At 31.9% G+C, this 20,018-nt stretch overlaps 1 protein-coding gene across 1 annotated transcript in view; it reads left to right on the top strand.

Moving 5' to 3' along the window:
• Positions 1-8,534: 8,534 nt before the first annotated feature.
• Positions 8,535-20,018, top strand: part of LOC141450766 (43 kDa receptor-associated protein of the synapse homolog) — a 129,435-nt gene continuing 117,951 nt past the window's right edge. Inside the window, exon 1 of the mRNA XM_074121554.1 lies at positions 8,535-9,679. Coding sequence (XP_073977655.1) covers positions 9,606-9,679 — 74 coding nt within the window. The 5' untranslated portion in view covers positions 8,535-9,605. The remainder of the gene's footprint in view (positions 9,680-20,018) is intronic.

Below are 20,018 nucleotides of genomic sequence, written 5' to 3'. Positions count from 1 at the left end.
TCAAATACAAAGTAATACAATAATATTGCCATAGTTTGCTTTGTTTAGTTTGATTTGGCCAAAATTTTACAAAAAACAATCAGTATGGAAGTATTAAAGAACAACTTAGGCGCCACGGTAGCCGAACGGTTAGAGGCGAGACCAGCAAAGCTAATATGTATTGTGGCTACTGGGTTCGATTCCCGGTCTTAAGCCTTGGATTTTATTTAATGGTTAATAAAAGATATTTACAGTAAAGTATGTTTGCTAGTCACCTCCTTCCACGACACCTAATTTGGTAGTTGGACGTAAAGCCCACCTGAAAAAATAGGCAGTTACTTTACTACAGTTCCCTCAAACCGTAGTACTAGAAAACGGTTTAAAAAAGAAGAGTTCGCAGCGAACTGTAGAGATACTTCGTTAAAATAGGAATTTATTATTGTATATGGCTAATAAGGAGAACCGATTTCAACGAGCTGCCTTTATTATGCTACTAATTTTTGGACAAATTTAATTGTAATTAGATTAAAACTGTCCGGAAAACAGTATAAGGGCTGATCGTTCAAATCGGCACGAAAAAGTGTAATGTAGAAAAACAGCAAAACATTTTTTTTTCTCGTTTTTCCATAAAAGATCTAATTCCCAAATTGTCTTTAATGCATTTAATTAGTAATGATTTTGTTTTTGATACTGCAGCTTTCGTTCTGTTGTTTGGAGTCGGAAAATATGAAAAAAGTTTAATGTTGAATGAAAATTAGATGATGTGAAGGTAGTGCAATAAACTTTTTTTTAAAGCTCTAATACTTATGTATTATTCACATACAAAGTTAGGGCTGTAAAAAACGCTTAAAAAAGAATGGGAAACCATAAATAATAATGCGTCATAGAGTAACGGAATTAAATAAAGTTGGTGGCCACACAGTCAGTAGAGGCAGAAGACCGAGTGAGGAGATGATAAATAATTCTATGAGGTTGGTGAGTGGTAAGTACGTAGATAGTATGCCTGACTAGATTGGTCCCATAGGACACTTAATATATCTCTGAATATATTTAGGAGACGCGCTTGGCCCATGGCTAGCCGACAGATATTATTAGCTTATGAAGAAATATCTCTTTGCCATTTCTCTAGGGAATCTTGAATCACCCAGCGAGCGAACTCTTATAGCCAAAAAAATTTTCAGTATTGTGAACCATTTAGGCAAGAAAAAGAAGATCTTATACCTTCTCTTAGCTTGGTAGCAGAAAGGTATAAAAAAGTATCAAATATTCGATTTGTTTTCAAAGAAATTGCTGTTTTAAGAAATCCGAAATCCAAAAATGTGGTATTAAGATCACATGGTATGAGCAAAAAGACAAAAATTAATAAATTTTTGAATTGCACATTTGAATTACTTCTATTCAGCTTTCAATTAATTATGTCAGTCTACAATGCGACAGATATTTTACAACCTCTTAATCTTACAAACTAAACATAATCTTATTTTTTACAGAATTTATTTTTATTTAAATTAAACAATTTGAACAAAACTTGTGATTTTGCTTTTTCAATTAAAATAACAAGGCGATAATTTATTGACTATTTTCAACCACTTTTGTTGAACTTCAAATAAAAACTTTTAATTATAATTTTTGATCATTTATTGCACCGTTATTTAGCAGCAAATAACTTAATATAATTGAACTCATAGAAGCTTTAATTACTTTCTTTACAAAGTTAAAGAGTTAATTAAGTTTCTCTTCTGTTAGTGCAAGAAAATATCTTTTAACTTTCCATTCTAATTTAACTTATGTAAAAAGTAAATTATTTTCTTATTGAAGTTTCTACAAAACAATTAAAAAAAAATAAAAAATGAATAAACAAATTTTAAGCACGAGTCAGTCTGCAGTCAAGCATATATTAGGTACATGGAACATTTCGGCTTACGTGACCATCTTCAGTAAGCCTCTTTTAACGAGGAATTAGCATCGCATATTTTTGATTGCAGATTTCAAATTTCTTAGATTCTTCGTCCAACTTTCTACATCGCAATTAAGACTAAAATAAACCTATACAAATTTCTAAAAAACCCAATTGTCACCTACGCATCGGCAATCTAAATACTAACGAAAATTTCTGCTTTATGGATTTGTGAGGGAGTGAGAAGCCAATTTTAGGCCCTTAAAGAAAATGTGGTGTCTGACAACGAATAATAGAAACATAATTTTAAAGGACGTTCTAGAAACATAATTTATGCTCATTTGTTATGCCGGTACTGTTCAACGGTCAAGGAGAGAAGATGATTTACTTGGTCCAGAAAATTTACATAATACCCAAATGAAGTAAGGATGTTTTGCTATTACAACCGATTTTCCAAAGTATTAGGATCATACAGATTTTTAATTTTTGAATTCTCACCAGTAATATTTGTTTTAGGGCCCCATAATACGAAAAAGTGATGATAACAGATTGGTATGGAACACGAGACGTTGTGATAAGATTTTAATTTAAATATAATAGCCTGGGTAGCCTTTAATTAGAAGTTACGATTGCTAAATCATTGGAACAAAATACGGGATTCCCATCTAGTGTCAGGAAAATCTTAGATTTCCGTTTCAATGTATTGATAACTAAGCGAAAGGTGGATTATACATACTGGGTTGCCCAAATTTGAAGTTACCGTTGCAAAATTAGATGGAAATATAAAGAATGCTCGCCTAGTTAGACTTGAAAAATTGAAATTTCTTTCTCCATTCTTTCGAAATCTTTTTCTTTCTATTGTTCGAAACTAAAACAGAATTTCTTATTATTCTATTCATTTTTCATACGTAATTTAAAAATTCGGCAACCCAGTGTATACATTTCACCTCTTAATTAATTAATAATACACTAAAAATCCAAATATTTCCAATCAGACTAGACGAGAATTCCTTATTTTTCCATTAATTTTGCAATTGTAACCTAAAATTCAGGCTACCCTGTGTGTACATTCCACGTCTGACTTAATTATTAGTTCACTGAAAGCAGAAATCTCTATCTTTCCGGCTAACTAGAGGAGAATTCCTAATTTTTCCTTTATTTTGCAATCGAATCTTCAAATTCGAAGTACCCTGTTTGTAAAAGCCAATTCACGCCTGAACTTTGAATTACCTTTACAAAATAATCGGAAAAACAACTAATTCTGGTCTAGTTTTGAACAAAAGTAATTGATTTTTGCTTCAGTATATCAATAACCAAGATAAAGGCGGATTTTACACAAAGGGAAGCCTTTAATTAGAAGTTACGATTTCTGAATTATTGAAAAATAAGGAATTCCCATCTAGTTTGACAGGAAATTCTGAGATTTCCGCTTCAATGTAATAATAACTAAGACAAAGAAGATTTATCAGATAGGGTAGCACGAATTTGGAATTAACATTGCTAAATTAATAGAAAAAAAGTAATTCTGGTCTAGTTTGACTAGAAAGATTAAGATTTCTGCTTTAGTGCTCTAACAATTAAGCCAGAGCTGGATTGTACAAACTGGGTCGCCTGCGTTTTGAGTTACGATTGCAAAATGAATGGAAAAATTAGGAATTTTCGTCTAGTTTGTCCTGAAAAATTAGGACTTCTCGTCTAGTTTGTCCTGAAAAATTAGGACTTATGCTTTATACTATTGATAACTAACCAAATGGAATATTATTGATATGAGTTATTCCACTGAGAAAGAGTTCCATCAATGGGTGGTTGCTCTTACATGACTTTCATGTGAATTTAACCTGTTTCATCAAATTTACTTGATGCAACATTTGTTGTAGTTGTAAATATGGCTAATAAAGTGGAAAAAAATGGACTTTTAATCACCGAATTAATTTAATTTTAACCGTTTTTTTGATATTCTTTTCATGAGAAAGTACATTGAAACTGTCGAATATTGGCAAAATCTATCGAAAACGATTTCTTGAAAATTGAGAATGATTTTTTTTTTAAGAATAATTTGTTAGCATTATTTCTCATTATCAACGTAAAATTAATATTATTTCTAAAATAACAAAATAAAGTTGATAAAATTTCAGAAAATAATAAAAGATTAAGAAAAATAAGAGATAGGTGTTGAAGCACCATTGTTAATATGCTTTGACCAGCCTTGACTGGCTATCATTGGACGGGGCGTGGTTACCTTAGAGGTGGGCATGACCCGCCCACAGTCTGCAACCATACTGCATTGTGATTGGCCAATACTTTGAACTTAATTAACTCAACGAAATAAGTAATTTAAATTTTTTTTCCAACATTTCTCCCATAGGTATTTGATAAACTTTCGATTTAAGCAAGAAAAAAAAATCACTTTAAAAATAAGATAAATGATGTTTCTTTTGGAATAATACTTTATGTTTTCCACAATTATCGTTAACAGAAACAAAAAAAGTTGAGGATTTGTATTGTTTAATCGTGAAATAGATAAAAGAGAAATGGGTATATTGTAGACTTGTTAGCCGCCATTACGTAGGCTGTAAGCTTACTTTATATTCCATCCAGTAGAGAACTCTAGTGGCAATTTCTGTAAACATAAATGCAGTTTCTACATTCACAATTAACCATGTTGGCGACTCACTAGACTTATATGAATCTATATAAGATCTATGACTTTCTTACACTCATATTTAACTTATTTTTTACTGCATTGCATGTAACCTATTTATTTATTAGTCTATTATTTTGTCAATCTATCTACTACACATCTCCATGTTAGCGAAGTAAGTAATTTGAGTTACTTCTTTTTCACCTTTGCTATTCTACTCTGGTGGAACCTCGTTTTGTACGACATTCCTGGATTACAAAGATCTCTCGTAAGGGTATTACATTACTCAGTTAATTTGTGAGTAATTGTTCTAGTCTTATGCATACATTACAGTAATTCTCACTTTATGCGACAATGATCCAACCTTGGATTGACATACCATTTATAAAGTAAGCGAATACTACTTTAATGTAACCTTCTTTTTCATCTTTTTGGACCGACTTGGTTACTCTATGCGGATAGAGAGAATGTGTTTCATTCCTCATTTATCAGTATTTTCCGTAAGCTGGTAACACTTTGCAAATTAAAAGTATTTCTTGTTACTCCTCCTTGTTAAAAGAATTACTTATTTGTGCATTGCATACCACCCACTAAGAAGTGAACAAGTAAACTGTACTACAAGTTATACTGTACTGCAAGTAATACTGTACTACGATTTCGACTTTTCCTCAGAGCTTTCGTTCTGGCTCACTAATATTGCGCATAATGATTATGCGGCCCGCGCTCGTCATTTTGTCAGTTATCCGGCCCCCTGCGCAAAAATGTTTGGTGACCTCTGCTTTAAAGCGTCATTTCAAAATAATAAAGTTTTAAAGAAAATTAAATGAATATTGCATACAAACTCCTAGTTTAAAGAAATAAATAAACCTAGAAATAGAGGAAAGATAGTTTAGTTGCGAAACAAAAAATAGCGCAGTCTGATGAATGGTACGTGATTTAGATAAGGCTTAAATGTGCTGCTCATTTTGTTGTATGTTTCTCAAGGAAAATTTAGAAAACAAATCCTGTTTTCCTGACCATCTTTCCAAATTTGCTCTTATCTTTGTTTCGAAAAAGAAGAGTAAAAACATTACAATTTGGAGTTATACGTTGCAACTTTCTTTACAGGTACAACTTAATGATTTTTGTTTTATAGAATTGTGTTGAATTGTAATTGATATAAATTAAATACAGTACAGGAATTATGTAGGAAAAGGAGCCTCCAATTGGTGTTTGTTTGATTTGGATTGTAGTTGGAAATATGAGAATTTAAGTTTTGTTTAAACTTCAAATGTTCAACCATACTGTAACATAAGTTTAAGTTTTAGTGGACTAATATTTACATTAATTGCATGTAAATATTCTCCTTTGCTCTCAGCTTTATTTCTGAACAAAATTAACTTAAACAAACGCATTGCTTGCGAACTAAAAGTGGAAAATTTCTGAATCACGATTAGAAGAGATGAGTACATGGTTGATCTTTCAAATTAATTTAAACTTAACCTAGTTTATAGTTGAATTAATTTTCTTTTGATCTGCTCTCTCAACTACAGAACTATTGTAACTTTATACATTTAACATTTTTTTTTGTCAATAAATTTTTATTTATTTTATAGTAGTGTAATCGTTATTATTTATAGTAGTCAATTACAATGTTTCAATAAATTCTACAAAATGAAATAAATTGAAGTGCAGGCTATTTTAACCACAAACTGAATGATTTTGTTGGATCATTTATGGTTGGATTATATACCACTTATATTTCTCATACCCATAAGTTTATACAAGTTTTTGTATTTGTTTTTTTGGTATAAACCTTTACTTCCTTATTGTGTTAATACTTATATCGGTAAATTATTTGTTACTCACATTACAATCAACAATCTAAGTTTGATTGTTTCAATAGAAATAGAGCTATAAAAATTTTGTTCCTAATTATCGGCCCTACTTCTTCGGGGTTTACAGTATTTTTTAAATTACATAGTAAAACTTTTTGGGTATTTAGTAGTAGAAATAGCAGCAACAAGGTCAATTGTTTGGAGTAAAAATTTGGTATTAGAGCACAAGACAAAAAATAAAATAAAAAATTGATATGTTGATGGAGGAGAGCAATGAAGCCCTGCCTCATGTCGTAGAACATCCAATGCAACCGCCACATGACTTGAAATGAGCAATTTCATCCCCTCAGTTAAGAAACAGTTGAAGATTGTACCTCAGTCAACTGTATAAATATTTTTTTCGTTTCAATTTTTGTCTGATTGTAAACAGAAATTCTCTTTAAAAATGGGCTGCTTATGCTCATCAATTGGAAGTGTACTCGTCTAGTGTACTCAAGTTTTTAACATTAACTTTTAAAAATGGATTAATTTAAATAATTGATTTTTTAAGAGATTACTGTGCATTCATTAATAAACACGTACTGTTCGTATCTGAAATTTTATGAAGATTAATGGATTGTTAACACACATAGGAATAACCTTCATTTTATTGGATGTTTTATTACTAGCCAACGAGCGGCTAAGCCTTTCTAATCCGTCAATTTGATAAGTGGCCGCATCAATCATCGGAAATGCCAGAAATTTTTATCGTTGATTTCATCCGTAGTAGAACATTTCTTTCCGCTTAAACTATTATGGGACAGAAGCTTTTTAGAATGGAATTCAAATGTCTATAAATAAGTGTTTGCTGAGCAAAACTTTGGTGTTAGATGAAAATGTGAAATCAATTTATGATATTAGCTAGCCTCCTGGATCTGAACTCAAATGCACATCTTTTTTATGACTCGTTATTGTTTTATAAAATTAAACTCCTTTTATCAGAAGTGGTTAACGACCTGGACTACTGGGATCGAGTCGAAATGTCTCCCCTTAGATTTTCTCTTCCAAAGAGCTTCTTACAGCTCACTGTCGGATGAAAGGCAACATTGCAATGAAAGAAATATTTTCCAAGGCTAACAGAAAATTCTCAGGAGATGTTGACACTCCTTCGTTAAATAAAAACTCTGGCGTGAACTCTCCCATTTCTATCAATGGAAAAATGTTTAAAAATTAAAGTCCACCATGGGTTTGAAAGGTTTTCATCGATTAAAGAAAACAGATTGAATAATTTTTGAGTAAAATAAAAAAGGAAAATTGCTTTTATTAAAGTGAAATCCCCCTGGTGAGGCCTTTTGTAATTATAAAGTTTCAGCTTCGAAACTTATTATTTAAAGCATTTTAATCACCGCACAGAACATTGTCTAAAATCCCCTTTTTCGGATTCAGAAGACCTCAAAATCCAAACTTTTCTAAAGGCTTTATCGAAGTAATGAAAGTAATAGAATCTCTATACCTCATTTAATTCCATAATAAGTTAGATTTTTTCATTTCAGGGTAAAAAGTTGACTCTACAGGTATAAAATTAAACTGCAAACGAGAAATTAAAAGGATCCAATAAATTGATGGCTTCACAAAGATCAAGATTGAAAATTCGTTTGCTTTCAAATACGTATTAAAGCGAAGAAAGAATAATGATTATTTCTATAAGGTACTACCAAATACTGACATGAATGTAACATTTATTTAGCACGATTGCCCAAAACTTAACGTAACGCAATTCAGTTCTAAATCTGAGTTGGTTTTGCATCCATCAAATCCAAACAGCAATCGATTATGGATTCGAAAAAACAAAAAAAATGAAAATTGAATTCTTGCAGATATTTCTTCATGAGTGCATTTAGCCAGAAAATGTGGAAGTTCATATTTTTTCTTAAAAATGATTTTATACAAGGATTATGAAGATTTATGTTATTTAATTAGATGAGGATTTATTCTATGGTGCCGCAGCTAGCTAAAAATTAATACCGATTACATTGTCACCTTCATAAATTTTAGGTTTAATGTAATGTTAAAGTTAGTTCACATTGTACCAGTGTAACCTAGAGTTCGCTATTTGGCAGATTATTAATGTGGCACATATGTTCTTACAATTAACCCCAGCAATACAGAAATAATAATGTTTCAAATATAATTTAATAGTAAGTTAGTTTATGGCTATTATAACGACAAACAAAATCCCAAATATTCAATAATATTCTCACAGTATTACTAAAAATGATTTCAATTTCAATTCCATCTAATACAAATTAAGAATTTTTCAAGATGTTTTGTTGTGTGTAACAAGAGAACATTGTCGAGAGGCAGGCAGGGCACAGGAAACGGCTCTGCAGTGCCAACAATAAAGGAAGCATTGTCCAGCAAATCGCCACAAACTGAAGTTGTTTGGAAACACTCCAAAATATGGTTGTAGACGGATTTTTGATTACTCTGTCCTTAAAGTTTTTTGTCTAGAATTATTTTCAGCATTCATACCTACCTGGCCTACTTCCATGCAGTGATCATAATTTTAGATTCCTCTTTATCTTCTTGAATTTGTTTTATTAATCACTGCAAAGGACAGTCAAGTCTTAATTTTGCGTGAAAGAGGCAATTTTTTTTTTAAATGCCATTAACCAATGATATAGGCACTATAATTCTCACTTTTTTTCTTATGAGAAGTAGACTCTTTTCTTATATGGGTAAAAATGATTCCGAGAAAGGAGGCATCCCGTTCTAGCCTTAATCCTGTTGTAAAACGTTTAGTCATTAACCCAAGCGGCATTACTTTTCGTGGCAGTGGGTAACTCTAATGTTTTACCAGAACACCAAGTCTCTAACCTGGCTAGCTTAAAATAGTTTCAAAATTCAAATGAAATTCCATTTAAGTTTCCTCAAAAGATTTATCACTGTGAATACTGAATCTTGAAAGATTGATACTGGTTAAAATTATTCTGATAGAAAGAGATTTCAAAGATTTTCAAGATCAAAAATATTTTGAGAGTGAAAGAGAGGATGTAAACTTGAATCAGTGGATTTTGGGCATTAGCAGGCGTTACGCGATCAGGCGATTTCAAGTATGGGTACAAAAATTACGGAGAAAGCTTGGTGGAAGAACCTGGAAAAAGAAGGGTGGGTTACATGTAAAGGGTGTAAAGGATGTGGAAGTAGAGCGGGATAGAAATAGTATGAGAATGGTTAATTTGTAAAGGAGTGAGAGAGATAGTACGAGAAGAGTGGGGGAATGTAGTCGGGTATGGCCCAGTCAGTGTCGGGACTTGGTCGGGTTAACATGTCGTGGGAGAGCATCGCTTCCAAGGAGTACCTCGGGTCTGTACACCTACGTCATTATAATTTATTTTTTATTTTTTAAAAATAAATGTTATATATGCAATATAGATACATATAATTTCAAAATAAATTTTATTTTATTAATTATAATATTCATTCCAAAATATAAAATAATAATTTAGCTAAGGGATGCAGGAAATTATGAACTTTTATTGAACTTACCGAATTTTCCTCAACTTAAACTTAATTTTAGTAAACTTAAACTTAAGATGGAAAAATAAAAAAATTCACAAAATATATACCATTGGAACATGAAATAAAAATAATTTATTTCCAAGTTCTGACAGTCCGCTGCTTTTACATATTCAATGGATTGCAAATCCCATAAAATGGTATCAAAATTAACATACATCATTCTTGATTGGCTTGATTTTGGTTTATATTTACGAATTCAAATTTACAGTTTAATAATAATAGTATTATCAAATTAAAATTTAACAAATTCATGCGCATTGTCTAGATAACACTCTGCTGATGATATGCGTTACTAGATTGCGCTGACGGTATACAATATTATGTGTCATATTGCAATACTATCCACACACAGTTTCCAATATCTCTACTTTGAGGGCAATCTTGTAAATTATTATCAATTTGCAATAAGTATTATGATCACATGACAAGAACTTAAAATACTAAAGCTCTTCTTTTTTTTTTTGTGGGTGTATATTGGAAATTTTAAAGAAGAAACAGTCTTCAAATTACACTCAATTTTTATTGAGCCACTAAATTTTATTAGATTTGAATTTTTGAAAATATTTGTTCTTGTTTTATTACTTATTCCGATGAGCTTAATGTTACATATGGACCAAAATTATGTTTACGGCAGCAGAAATGCTAGAATTATTTTTTAAACTCTATAAAGTATGAATGAACATTTATTTTTTGGCTTTAAATTGTAAAATGAGTGAAAAACCTAGTTTTAAGTTGGTTTTTTCTGTTATAAATTGATATTATGATGCTTTCAGAGTCGATAAACGCTTGAACATCTATAGAAAAAGTGGTTTTCAAAAACTTAGTATACTAAGTAATACAATCTCCTTAACAAATCTTGTTTTTCTAGAGTTGTTGGTGGCCTAGGCTCTAATTGAATTCTTGAATTTCTTGACTTAGTTATCATGAAGAATTCATTTATTGTTTCTGTTTTCTTTGTTCAACAATAAATCTTTTTATTTATATACAAGAATCTAAACATTTTAAATTAATTAAATTTAGTATTTTTTGTTTCCAACTTTAAAATGATTTAAGTTAATCCTATATTAATCAGTTCATTCTTCTGTAAGATAGCTCCACACAGTCACTTACCATGTAAACAAATAAAAGAGATTTGAATTTATGTGTAGCTTATACAAAAAAATTAATTTTGTAGAAAAAATTAGGAATTTATTTTAAACAAAATTTTTAGCATTGGACAGGTTGACATGCCCAAAGTTTTTTGTATAAAAGGAATTCTATAAAATATTTTAATTGATTTCCTATCATTTGATTAATAATATCCCTCTGCTCTACAAATTAATACCATGACAGTCAAGGTGAGAGAATGGAAAACGATGAATGATTATGACAATTCTCTCCATTTGTGTATGTGTGAGTGAATGTATTTGTCAATAAAATTTCTATTCTTACTTATCCATCATTCAAATGAACAGAAAGTTGAAATTTAAAATTTTTAGTCATGGAAAGAATTTTGGTCTTAACATCAATTAACATTCCAGCTCCATCTTTATAGATATACAATAATTCTAAAATTAATTCGTCTGTTTTTCATCAAATCCCTTATGCAGTTTAAAAGAAGAAGATTGGACTTCAAGTGTTCATTGTTTCTTACGAAATTCGCCTTATTTTTTATTTATTTATTTATCTTATAACAACTTTTATTGAGATTTTTAAAACTGATTTTGAACACCCTCATTGGATCCTTATTTGGACTTAAACCAAATATAGAGTTGTAAGAGGCTCCTACGAAGATGTGATCCAGGAACCTTAAAGGGAGTATAGGGTCTTTATAGTCTCTTCCCTCATATTAAGAAGGAACTGAAACTGAACTGGCTTTCAATTTATCAAATCCACAGAAGAAAACTAAAGTTAAATAGAACTCTTCCCATTCCTACCGATCTGGCTGCTGTAGCGAATCTCCCAAACTTCATCACTCCTAATTATCCTAAATTTTAGTTGTGTGCTATTGTTTAAACTAAGAAGCTGTAGTCTGAAAGCATTAGGCTTTAGGCAGGAAGTTTCAACAGATGTTAAAGTTGGATTAAAGCCAAACTGTTGGTACATTTAAGTTGTTAACATGGCGTTAGTGGAAACTGTAAATGAAAAATTTTAAAATGAGATACTGTAAACCTTATTTTAAAATATGATAAAAAGGCTTTTCCTATAAAAGTACCCACATTTATGCAATTCAAATCTTTAATAACTGTAACAAAAAATCAATTATCTATTGAAGTTGAATAATTTAGGATTCCTAGGTGTTTTTTCGGGCACTCGCCCGAAAGTAAATGCTTTAAATAAGTCCTCAGGAAGGTAAGAGAACCTGTAAGTGCACCATTCTCTACACACGAAACTTATCATTAAAATGTTCTAGCATAACATCTTATGGATTTGTAAGGTGATTAGCCATATTTGATTATAGAAGCTTTTAATTGTGTCTACTTCTTTGTGATGAGGTGAAGCTGCATTAAGAATAGCGAAGAATGTCTCGAATAGCATCTTGATTTTAGCGTATCGGGTGATTAAGTGAAATCTTTGTTCCTACTCTTCTTAGAAGGTACTCTACTGTTGGTTCGGCCGGCTTAGAACTGTTAATGGTGAATCTGGACTTTTACATGGGCTATGGGTAAAGTTTGGAAACCTCTCCTTCAAAGAAGGAAAGTAACTTTTATTTGCTCTGTGACACTATTCCTTAAGAACAATCAAGGTCCGGAAATACTAGGTTGCGAGCAACTCTTTTCTTGTTGAAATCGGAATGTTTTTAGAGAGAGAGAGAGAGCTTTTCTTAAGTTGTAACTTTTTTGGTTTTATCTTATCATACAAGTTTCTTTTTCTGCTACTGTAATATGGTTTTCTGGAGCTCCTTTTTGTTATATACAAACAAACTGGTTACCAGAAAGGAAGAAAGTGGAATTTGTATGAAATATTCTTTGAACTAAATTAAAACCAATTTGCAATTATACATCTTATCCTTCGGTAATTATGAGAATCTTTAACACCTCTTTGTTTCATTTTGCTTAAAATTCACTAATACGATATCACGGACAGTATTTCTTAAACTTTGCACTAATAAACAGATGAGTTTTTGGCAATTAATAAAGCTTCTTTCTACGTTTTAAAATTGTCATCCTACCTTTCTTTGCAAGATCCAGTTAAAGTTGTCCACCAAATGAGTACTTTAATCATTCTTACAAGAAGATTAATATCTGGCCTCTTGAATCTCAGGTTTTCAAGTCTTGCCAGATATTGGGCCTGTATTGTTGAGGCGACAGACCGCTAAACATGCAATATGAGATATGGTTAACTGCATTCCATTTGAGTTTGTATTATTTACTGATGATTCTTTTTTTAGCTGAATTTGAACGGATAACTAAAGCAAAATTAAGAGAAGTCTTTGCACGGAGCGACTGTCATTAGGTAAAATGAATGCATATTTCTTTATTACAGAATAGAATAATCTAGAAAGACTAACCATGAAATTCCATGCGTGTAAGTTTCACGTCTTTCGAGAGGAAATAAATGAGTTGCTCCAGTAAGGCCCGTTTTTCCTTTTCATTGACCTAGAATCTCTAATGGCTTATTGAAAGATATGTGTCTCTCTTGTTTGAAGGCAAGGACAAGTAAACTGCGTTAATCTACTAACATGAGGAGTAAGGGTTTGTTTACCATTCTAAATTATGCTACATAAAATACTGTTAAAAATAACTTTATCTGTTATTTATGAACTTTATGCTGACATATCTATACATAGTGACTATCTATTTGTGAATGAACTCGCTCAATCTCATAAATTATTAAGAGTAATAGACGCCTTAAAAAAAATGTTTTATTTGTAATTAGTTTAAGTGAAAGTGATTGTGTATTTAATGAATATTGAAAAATAATAATAAAATAGTCCCTTTTTACTTATTTTACCCTGAATACGCAAAAAACATTGCGCGAAACCTTGGAAAATTATATTTTTGTGGAAATAAAAAGAAAACTTTTTCTAGGAATAGCCTTGAACATTGCCTGTAAAAAAAAATGACTTTTGGTTGTGCGTAAAGAGGTGCATACACTTTGTAAATAATTAACTCTTTTGCCCTTCATTTAAAATAAATATGAATTAACTTCTTCCTCGTGGGCCCTGAAATCTGCAAAAACAGAAGAGGAACATTAAAGTAGAACATCAAAATAGAGAGTTCTGGAAAAAAAGTTTTGTAGTGGATCTGGTTCCAGGGCTTAAATGAACCTTCCTTCCTTTTCCACTTTATCCGGCCTATTTCCTTTCCGTTATCTTCTATCAACCCCAATCTCCGCCTCTCGGTCCACAAACAGCCATTCCTACCATCCACCCACCATTTCAATGCCGCTTCTCTTTCGGATTTCGGCCACTCCACCTTGAGACCCGTGCTGCACAGAAGTAAGAAACTTTATTGGGATAGTTCTTTCTCACAAGGCCCTGTTTACCTTCATATTTCCTGACTCCAGAAATTAATTACTGCCAGATCTATCTTTGGTCTCTTTTGAAAATATAGTACCGAACTTAATCAACGATCCACAGAATACAGAGCAAAGCTTTTCTGTAAAATAAGTTTTTTTCGCAGCAAGAAACCATCTTCAAAATTAGATGGACTCGATTTTTAAAATCGAATTTAATTAATACTAAAAACTAACGGTAACCTCTGGAAAAGATCCACGAGATAGAGAGAATCCTTAATTAGATGTTAGATGTGCCCTTCGTCAGAAGCTTCAAATTACACTTCACCTCACTTATCAACACCTCCCAAGAAGCTTCTGACGTAGGGTCCCAATTGTGCATGAAATTTAGAGCATCAATAAATAATAATTTTTTTTAAAATGAATTCTCTTAGGCCATTGTCGAAGATCCTTCTTCTTTACTATATTTCAAGAAAAAACATAGGAATAATTTTCGGAAAACTGGAAAATAAAGAAAAGAAAGACATATTTAACTTAATTAACTAACATGCTTTTGTTCACACGCATAAAGTCGCTTGTACCACCTGCAGAAAGGTTTCAACCATAACTTAGTAACGAGATATCGATTTCTAAACCATGATTTCTTGTTTTTACGATACTCTGAGGTACACATATTCCTAATAAGATTTTGTTTGTGCGTGTGAGTGTTCAGGGTGCATGAAGTCAAGCCAACTGTACTTGGCCGGTAAGTTGAATGGAAATCCGTCATGCTTCTCGCTGTTCAATAAAAAGCTTTTCTGTAAAATAAGTTTTTTTCGCAGCAAGAAACCATCTTCAGCATTAGATGGACTCGAAAAAAGTTCAGACCTGCCCAAAAAAAGGTTAGGAACCACTGACCTACAGAAAGAAAACATTTTACTGGATATTACTGAATAAGGAGGAAAAAATGTTGAGGATGATGAACATTCACGTCAGATATTTTTTAAAAATCACTTAGCGGGTGTTACGAGTATCCTGTACCTTCTCAGTGGTTGCATGGAGATGTGGAGTTCGGCAGCATGCAAAGGTCCCGCGGGGTGCGAGTCCGGGCAGAGCTGTTCTAAGATTTTCTGCGCTAAGAGTAACAGGCAGCTCATTTCTCTGCAAAGGGGCAGTGTTAACTTTTGAGAGAAAATGCAACCTGAACACTGGGCACAATCTTCTCCGGGCGCCAATCATCATGATTAGAAACAGAGAGTATTTGTCTTGAGAAGGTTTTACTTCTGAAGTCCTCCCTCCATTTCTGTAACTAACATTAAAACTATATCACAATGCGAGGGACTCCTTCATCTTTAAATACTGCCTCTGAATTTTAAAATAACAGACAATTTTATACAAAATTATGTAGTAATATGTCACAGAATTTTTATAACATCAAAAAGCGGCATATTTTTTTTACAGTAAATTTAAGATTCCCTAGGGTGAGCTGAAGAGGGATAAAAAAATACTCTATAACAAAATATGTAAATCGAATATGAATATGGAACGAAGGTACATTTGTACCTTTTTCAAATTCACTGAAATTTGTAATTCTAATTTTGACCGTATTCTAAATAAAAACATTGCAAAATTCAGTAAAATGTATGTTCATAGAGGTACAAGGTTATTTATTTTGAATGTATAAAAAAAAGTAAACAAATCCAAAATCACCCATCAATAGAAATATCACTTCTGGTTTGAAGGGTTCAGCCAAAATCTTGAATGAAGCTGCGATTAATCCATCAAGGCTACCTATACATTTCAAGTGTTTTTCTTCAAGAATTGGGAGATTTTAGTCTTCACTTTTATTTTTTCAACACTTAGAGTTCTGCCATTACTTGTTTAACTTCCAGTATTTGAAAGAATTTTAATTGAAATTTGTATAATACAGGGACAATTTGGGGAAGAGTATATGCAATATCACTTAAAATCTTCTTTTTTAAAATTTTTCTATAGAATTCTTTTCTTGTGAAGATAGAAAATTAGAATTTTTCATTTTTCAAAAATGGCAGCATTTAAAAATCTTTCTTTTCCACTAATAAGAATAAAGTAAAAACTGGAAAATTATATATAGCTTAAGAGCGTTAAATGAGGTCTTGAATTACCATTTCAAATGGTAATAAGATGGTTAGATGTGCCATTACAGATGGAACTAGTTTTCGTTTTAGAATGAGACGTCCATTCGGCGAAAAGAATTCCCTAGGGTAGAAAGAAGTGGATGACTCAGTTAGTTCGTTATGGTTAAATAGAACCGTTTCACTTTGCAGAAGAAGAGTACAGGGTGTAGGGTTGTAACACGGCCACATCTACTGCACGGTAATGTACCAGAATCCCAATATATCCTTCTTTATCTACGCCAACTCCTTTCATTGCCATCTACTTATATTCTAAATCGGGATTTTTATTATTTCTTCAATGGTCTCAACTATCTACAAATAACGATTCTTATCCAGGTGCGCTGAATAAGTTTAAGATTTTACCCTTTACTTCAATAATATTACGAGTAAATGCATTCTTTCTTGCTTCAAGACCATTTGCCACGATTTTAATTTGTTCACTTACAAGAGGCAAATGTCTGGCTCCTACTTCAGATAGCCTACCGAAAAGCTGGCTTGAAGAAGCCAGAAAAGAAACTTACTGAACTTGCAAAACCTTGCAAAGACAGCAATCCAGATATGGCGAAAATATTGGCCCTGCAGAGATAGTCGGCCATAATCCAGAAAGCTAACAAGAATGACCAAAGCGTATTTTCTCACAAAGTGCCATTATATTGTACTAGACAAGACCAGGTGGGATACTCTCCAGAGCATAAATTCCGGATGAAAAGAAACTAAATCATCAACAAGGACCAAAATAAATCAAAAACACTTGAAAAGAAATAACATAAGTTACCATGCTTTGTTTACCTTTGATCAAACCCGTAAAGCACACCTTATTCTAGAATTCAACTATTGTAAGAAAATAAATTAATCTATGGAGTTTGTTTTTAAATTCTTGTCTGCGCTTTTTAAATTTTAAGTCCATATTTCCTGATGTTGTAATTACTTTATTTCTTTATTTAATTAATGCACGTACACATCTGTGGTCACGTGTAGGTAACCTTCTCTGTACATTGAACGCCTGCCACATTAACTGTCAATGCCAAATTATGACCATCAACGGATTCTGAGCTAAAGTCCCTAGATTGAAACATCTGTAAGAAAAGCGAGCAGGACCCGAAAGAGGAGTTCCTTAAGAAAAACCTAGTGCTCTCTGAAAGTTCATCGCTTCTAGCAGGATACCTTTCTGGAAGTGTAAGTTAGTTTTTTTTTTAAAGTTCTCTCTTGCAGATTCAACTCATTAACAAGTGAATGCTATTCTATTTCGGTTAAAAATTCTCCAAGGGCGTCACATAGAACAAGAGTGATTGTATAACTGGAGAAATTAGTCACCAAAAAAAAAAAGTTGATTTGAGTCTATGTATATCTTTTCCATCTTTCTCATTCCTAACTTGCGCTCTACCATACTAAAGTGGGTTGAAATCAAAGCCTACTACATTTTCTATACATATTTAAGATCACTGATTATGTTACACTTCAACAAGATTTATCCCAAGGAATAACTAAAATATTGTTAACATTCACTATTCATATTGAAATTAATTTTAGACTTATATCGCAGTATATTAATAAGGAAAGGAGTTTCTAAAGTTTAAATGAAACAATAGTCTTAAATTGCACAAACATATTTTCTGTTAACAGAAATGAGAGAATAATTTCAATAGAGGAAAATTACATTTTGAAGAGAAGAGTAATAAATTGCTGGAATTCCAAATACTTCTGACTGGATGAAAACAATTAGATTACAATAAAGAGGGAATTTAGTAACAGAAGGAATAATGTCAGCGATAACAATTTATTGAAGACAGAGATTAAAATAATTTATTTAATCGAGGAGGTATTATCACAATGAATACAAATATATATCGTGAATGTATGTAATTTATTTTTAATTCGTGTTGTTCTTTTGATTTGTGTTGTTCTTTTGAATCAAAAGTTAAACTTTTGTTTTCTAATCACTTATAAGTAAAAACATTGTAATCGGGCAGATCTTGAGTTTTCAGAGTCAAATCCTAGTTTTAAGGTTCCCTATGTTTGGTCTGTGAGTGAATGGTACATCTACCGTAACCCATAAACAAAAACTGGAGAAAGTTCAAATTTCCATTATGCCACTAGGGATGCCACAATAAGGTTTCTGGATAAAGTCAGCCAACTGGTCCATACCATTGCATGTGCAAACTCTCACTCGTACTTTTCACAAAATCACCATCAAAAATGTTGAATGAGAGGCGAGTCAAAGTTCTGCTCATCCACTTTACTTTCCAGACCTTGTCACAATGATGACAACTTTTACAGGCATCTGGAATGATTACTAAGTTATGCAGGAATAAAATTTTCTTGCTGGTAGAACCTTAGCTTTAGTTAGCCAAGATATACTTTTGCTAATGCTAATTGTAAATTTCAATTAAATTGTACGATATTAGTTAAATTATACAATTGTACAATATTATTGTTAAATCATACAATTTTAAGGTACAACTAAGGAAACCTTCAAAACTTTCTTTTCAGTGTAACAATATATACCATTAGTAGCTTACAATCACTGTTGCCAAACTTTCCTTGTACAAAACTTTCAACTCGTGAACAATGTTTATTTTAAATTAATTAGTTTCACTAGCTACCTTTCATTTGTTCTTTTACGAAGTAATCTAATATTTTCTTTTCAATTGCAAAATAGAATGCTTCAGGATATTTTATCAAGAGCTTTAATTAATGTATGTAATTAAGAAATAGTATTTTTCTGTAAGAATTATTTGCTTGCCAGTAGAACATCTTTTTCTGAAGATGTATTACTGAAAAGCACTCAAGAGACTCTTTGTATTTGTGTAAACATTCTATGTTGTGATAACCAGTTCAAGAAAATTTTCTTTTCCTTCACATGAATGAGATGAACACTCTTTTGGGTAGCCAGTGAAGAAGAAATAGAATATTGGTCACAATAACGTCCAGAAAGGTTGTGATATGTGCACACATCTTTTTTTTTTGTTAATAGTGCGCAGGACAGTACATTGAATAATGGATATCTACTGGCCGTGAAAGCCAGAGATGTCCCTCTGTCCATCCCGACTTAAATGCAGCATGACTTTGCCCAGGGGAATCCTCATACCTCTTTTATCATCGGCTGTCCACGCCACTCTACATCGTAATTCCTATTTTTTTATTTTATTTTTTTTATTCATGTTTACAAGAGCGAATCCAATAAAAACGACGTCTGAGTTCTGGTATACACTCCATGGAATCAATAACTTCTGAACAGGATTATTTAGAGAGGGATAAATGAATAAATGAACAACAAAAAAAACTGGTGTGAATCGAAATGCTTAGCGTATTTCTTTACTAGAAGTTTTCCTAAAAACGACGGCTATAGAAAAAAAAAAATTAGCTCTTTATTTTTAAAACCGACATACTTCTCAATAGAAAACACCTAAAGCATGGCTAATTACTAGCCAAGATTGTCAAAAACAACCAAAAATATTCTGGGAAATGGAGGAAAATCAAGCAATACTCATAATTTTGATGCAGGCTAAATATAATACAATAAAATGAAGAAAACAAACCTTCCATAGAAT

The sequence above is a fragment of the Rhodnius prolixus genome, unplaced genomic scaffold (genome assembly GCF_049639745.1).
Source record: "Rhodnius prolixus isolate KJV_2025 unplaced genomic scaffold, Rpr scaffold_1, whole genome shotgun sequence".
Lineage (NCBI taxonomy): Eukaryota > Metazoa > Arthropoda > Insecta > Hemiptera > Reduviidae > Rhodnius > Rhodnius prolixus.
This window is presented reverse-complemented; position numbering and strand designations above follow the sequence as displayed.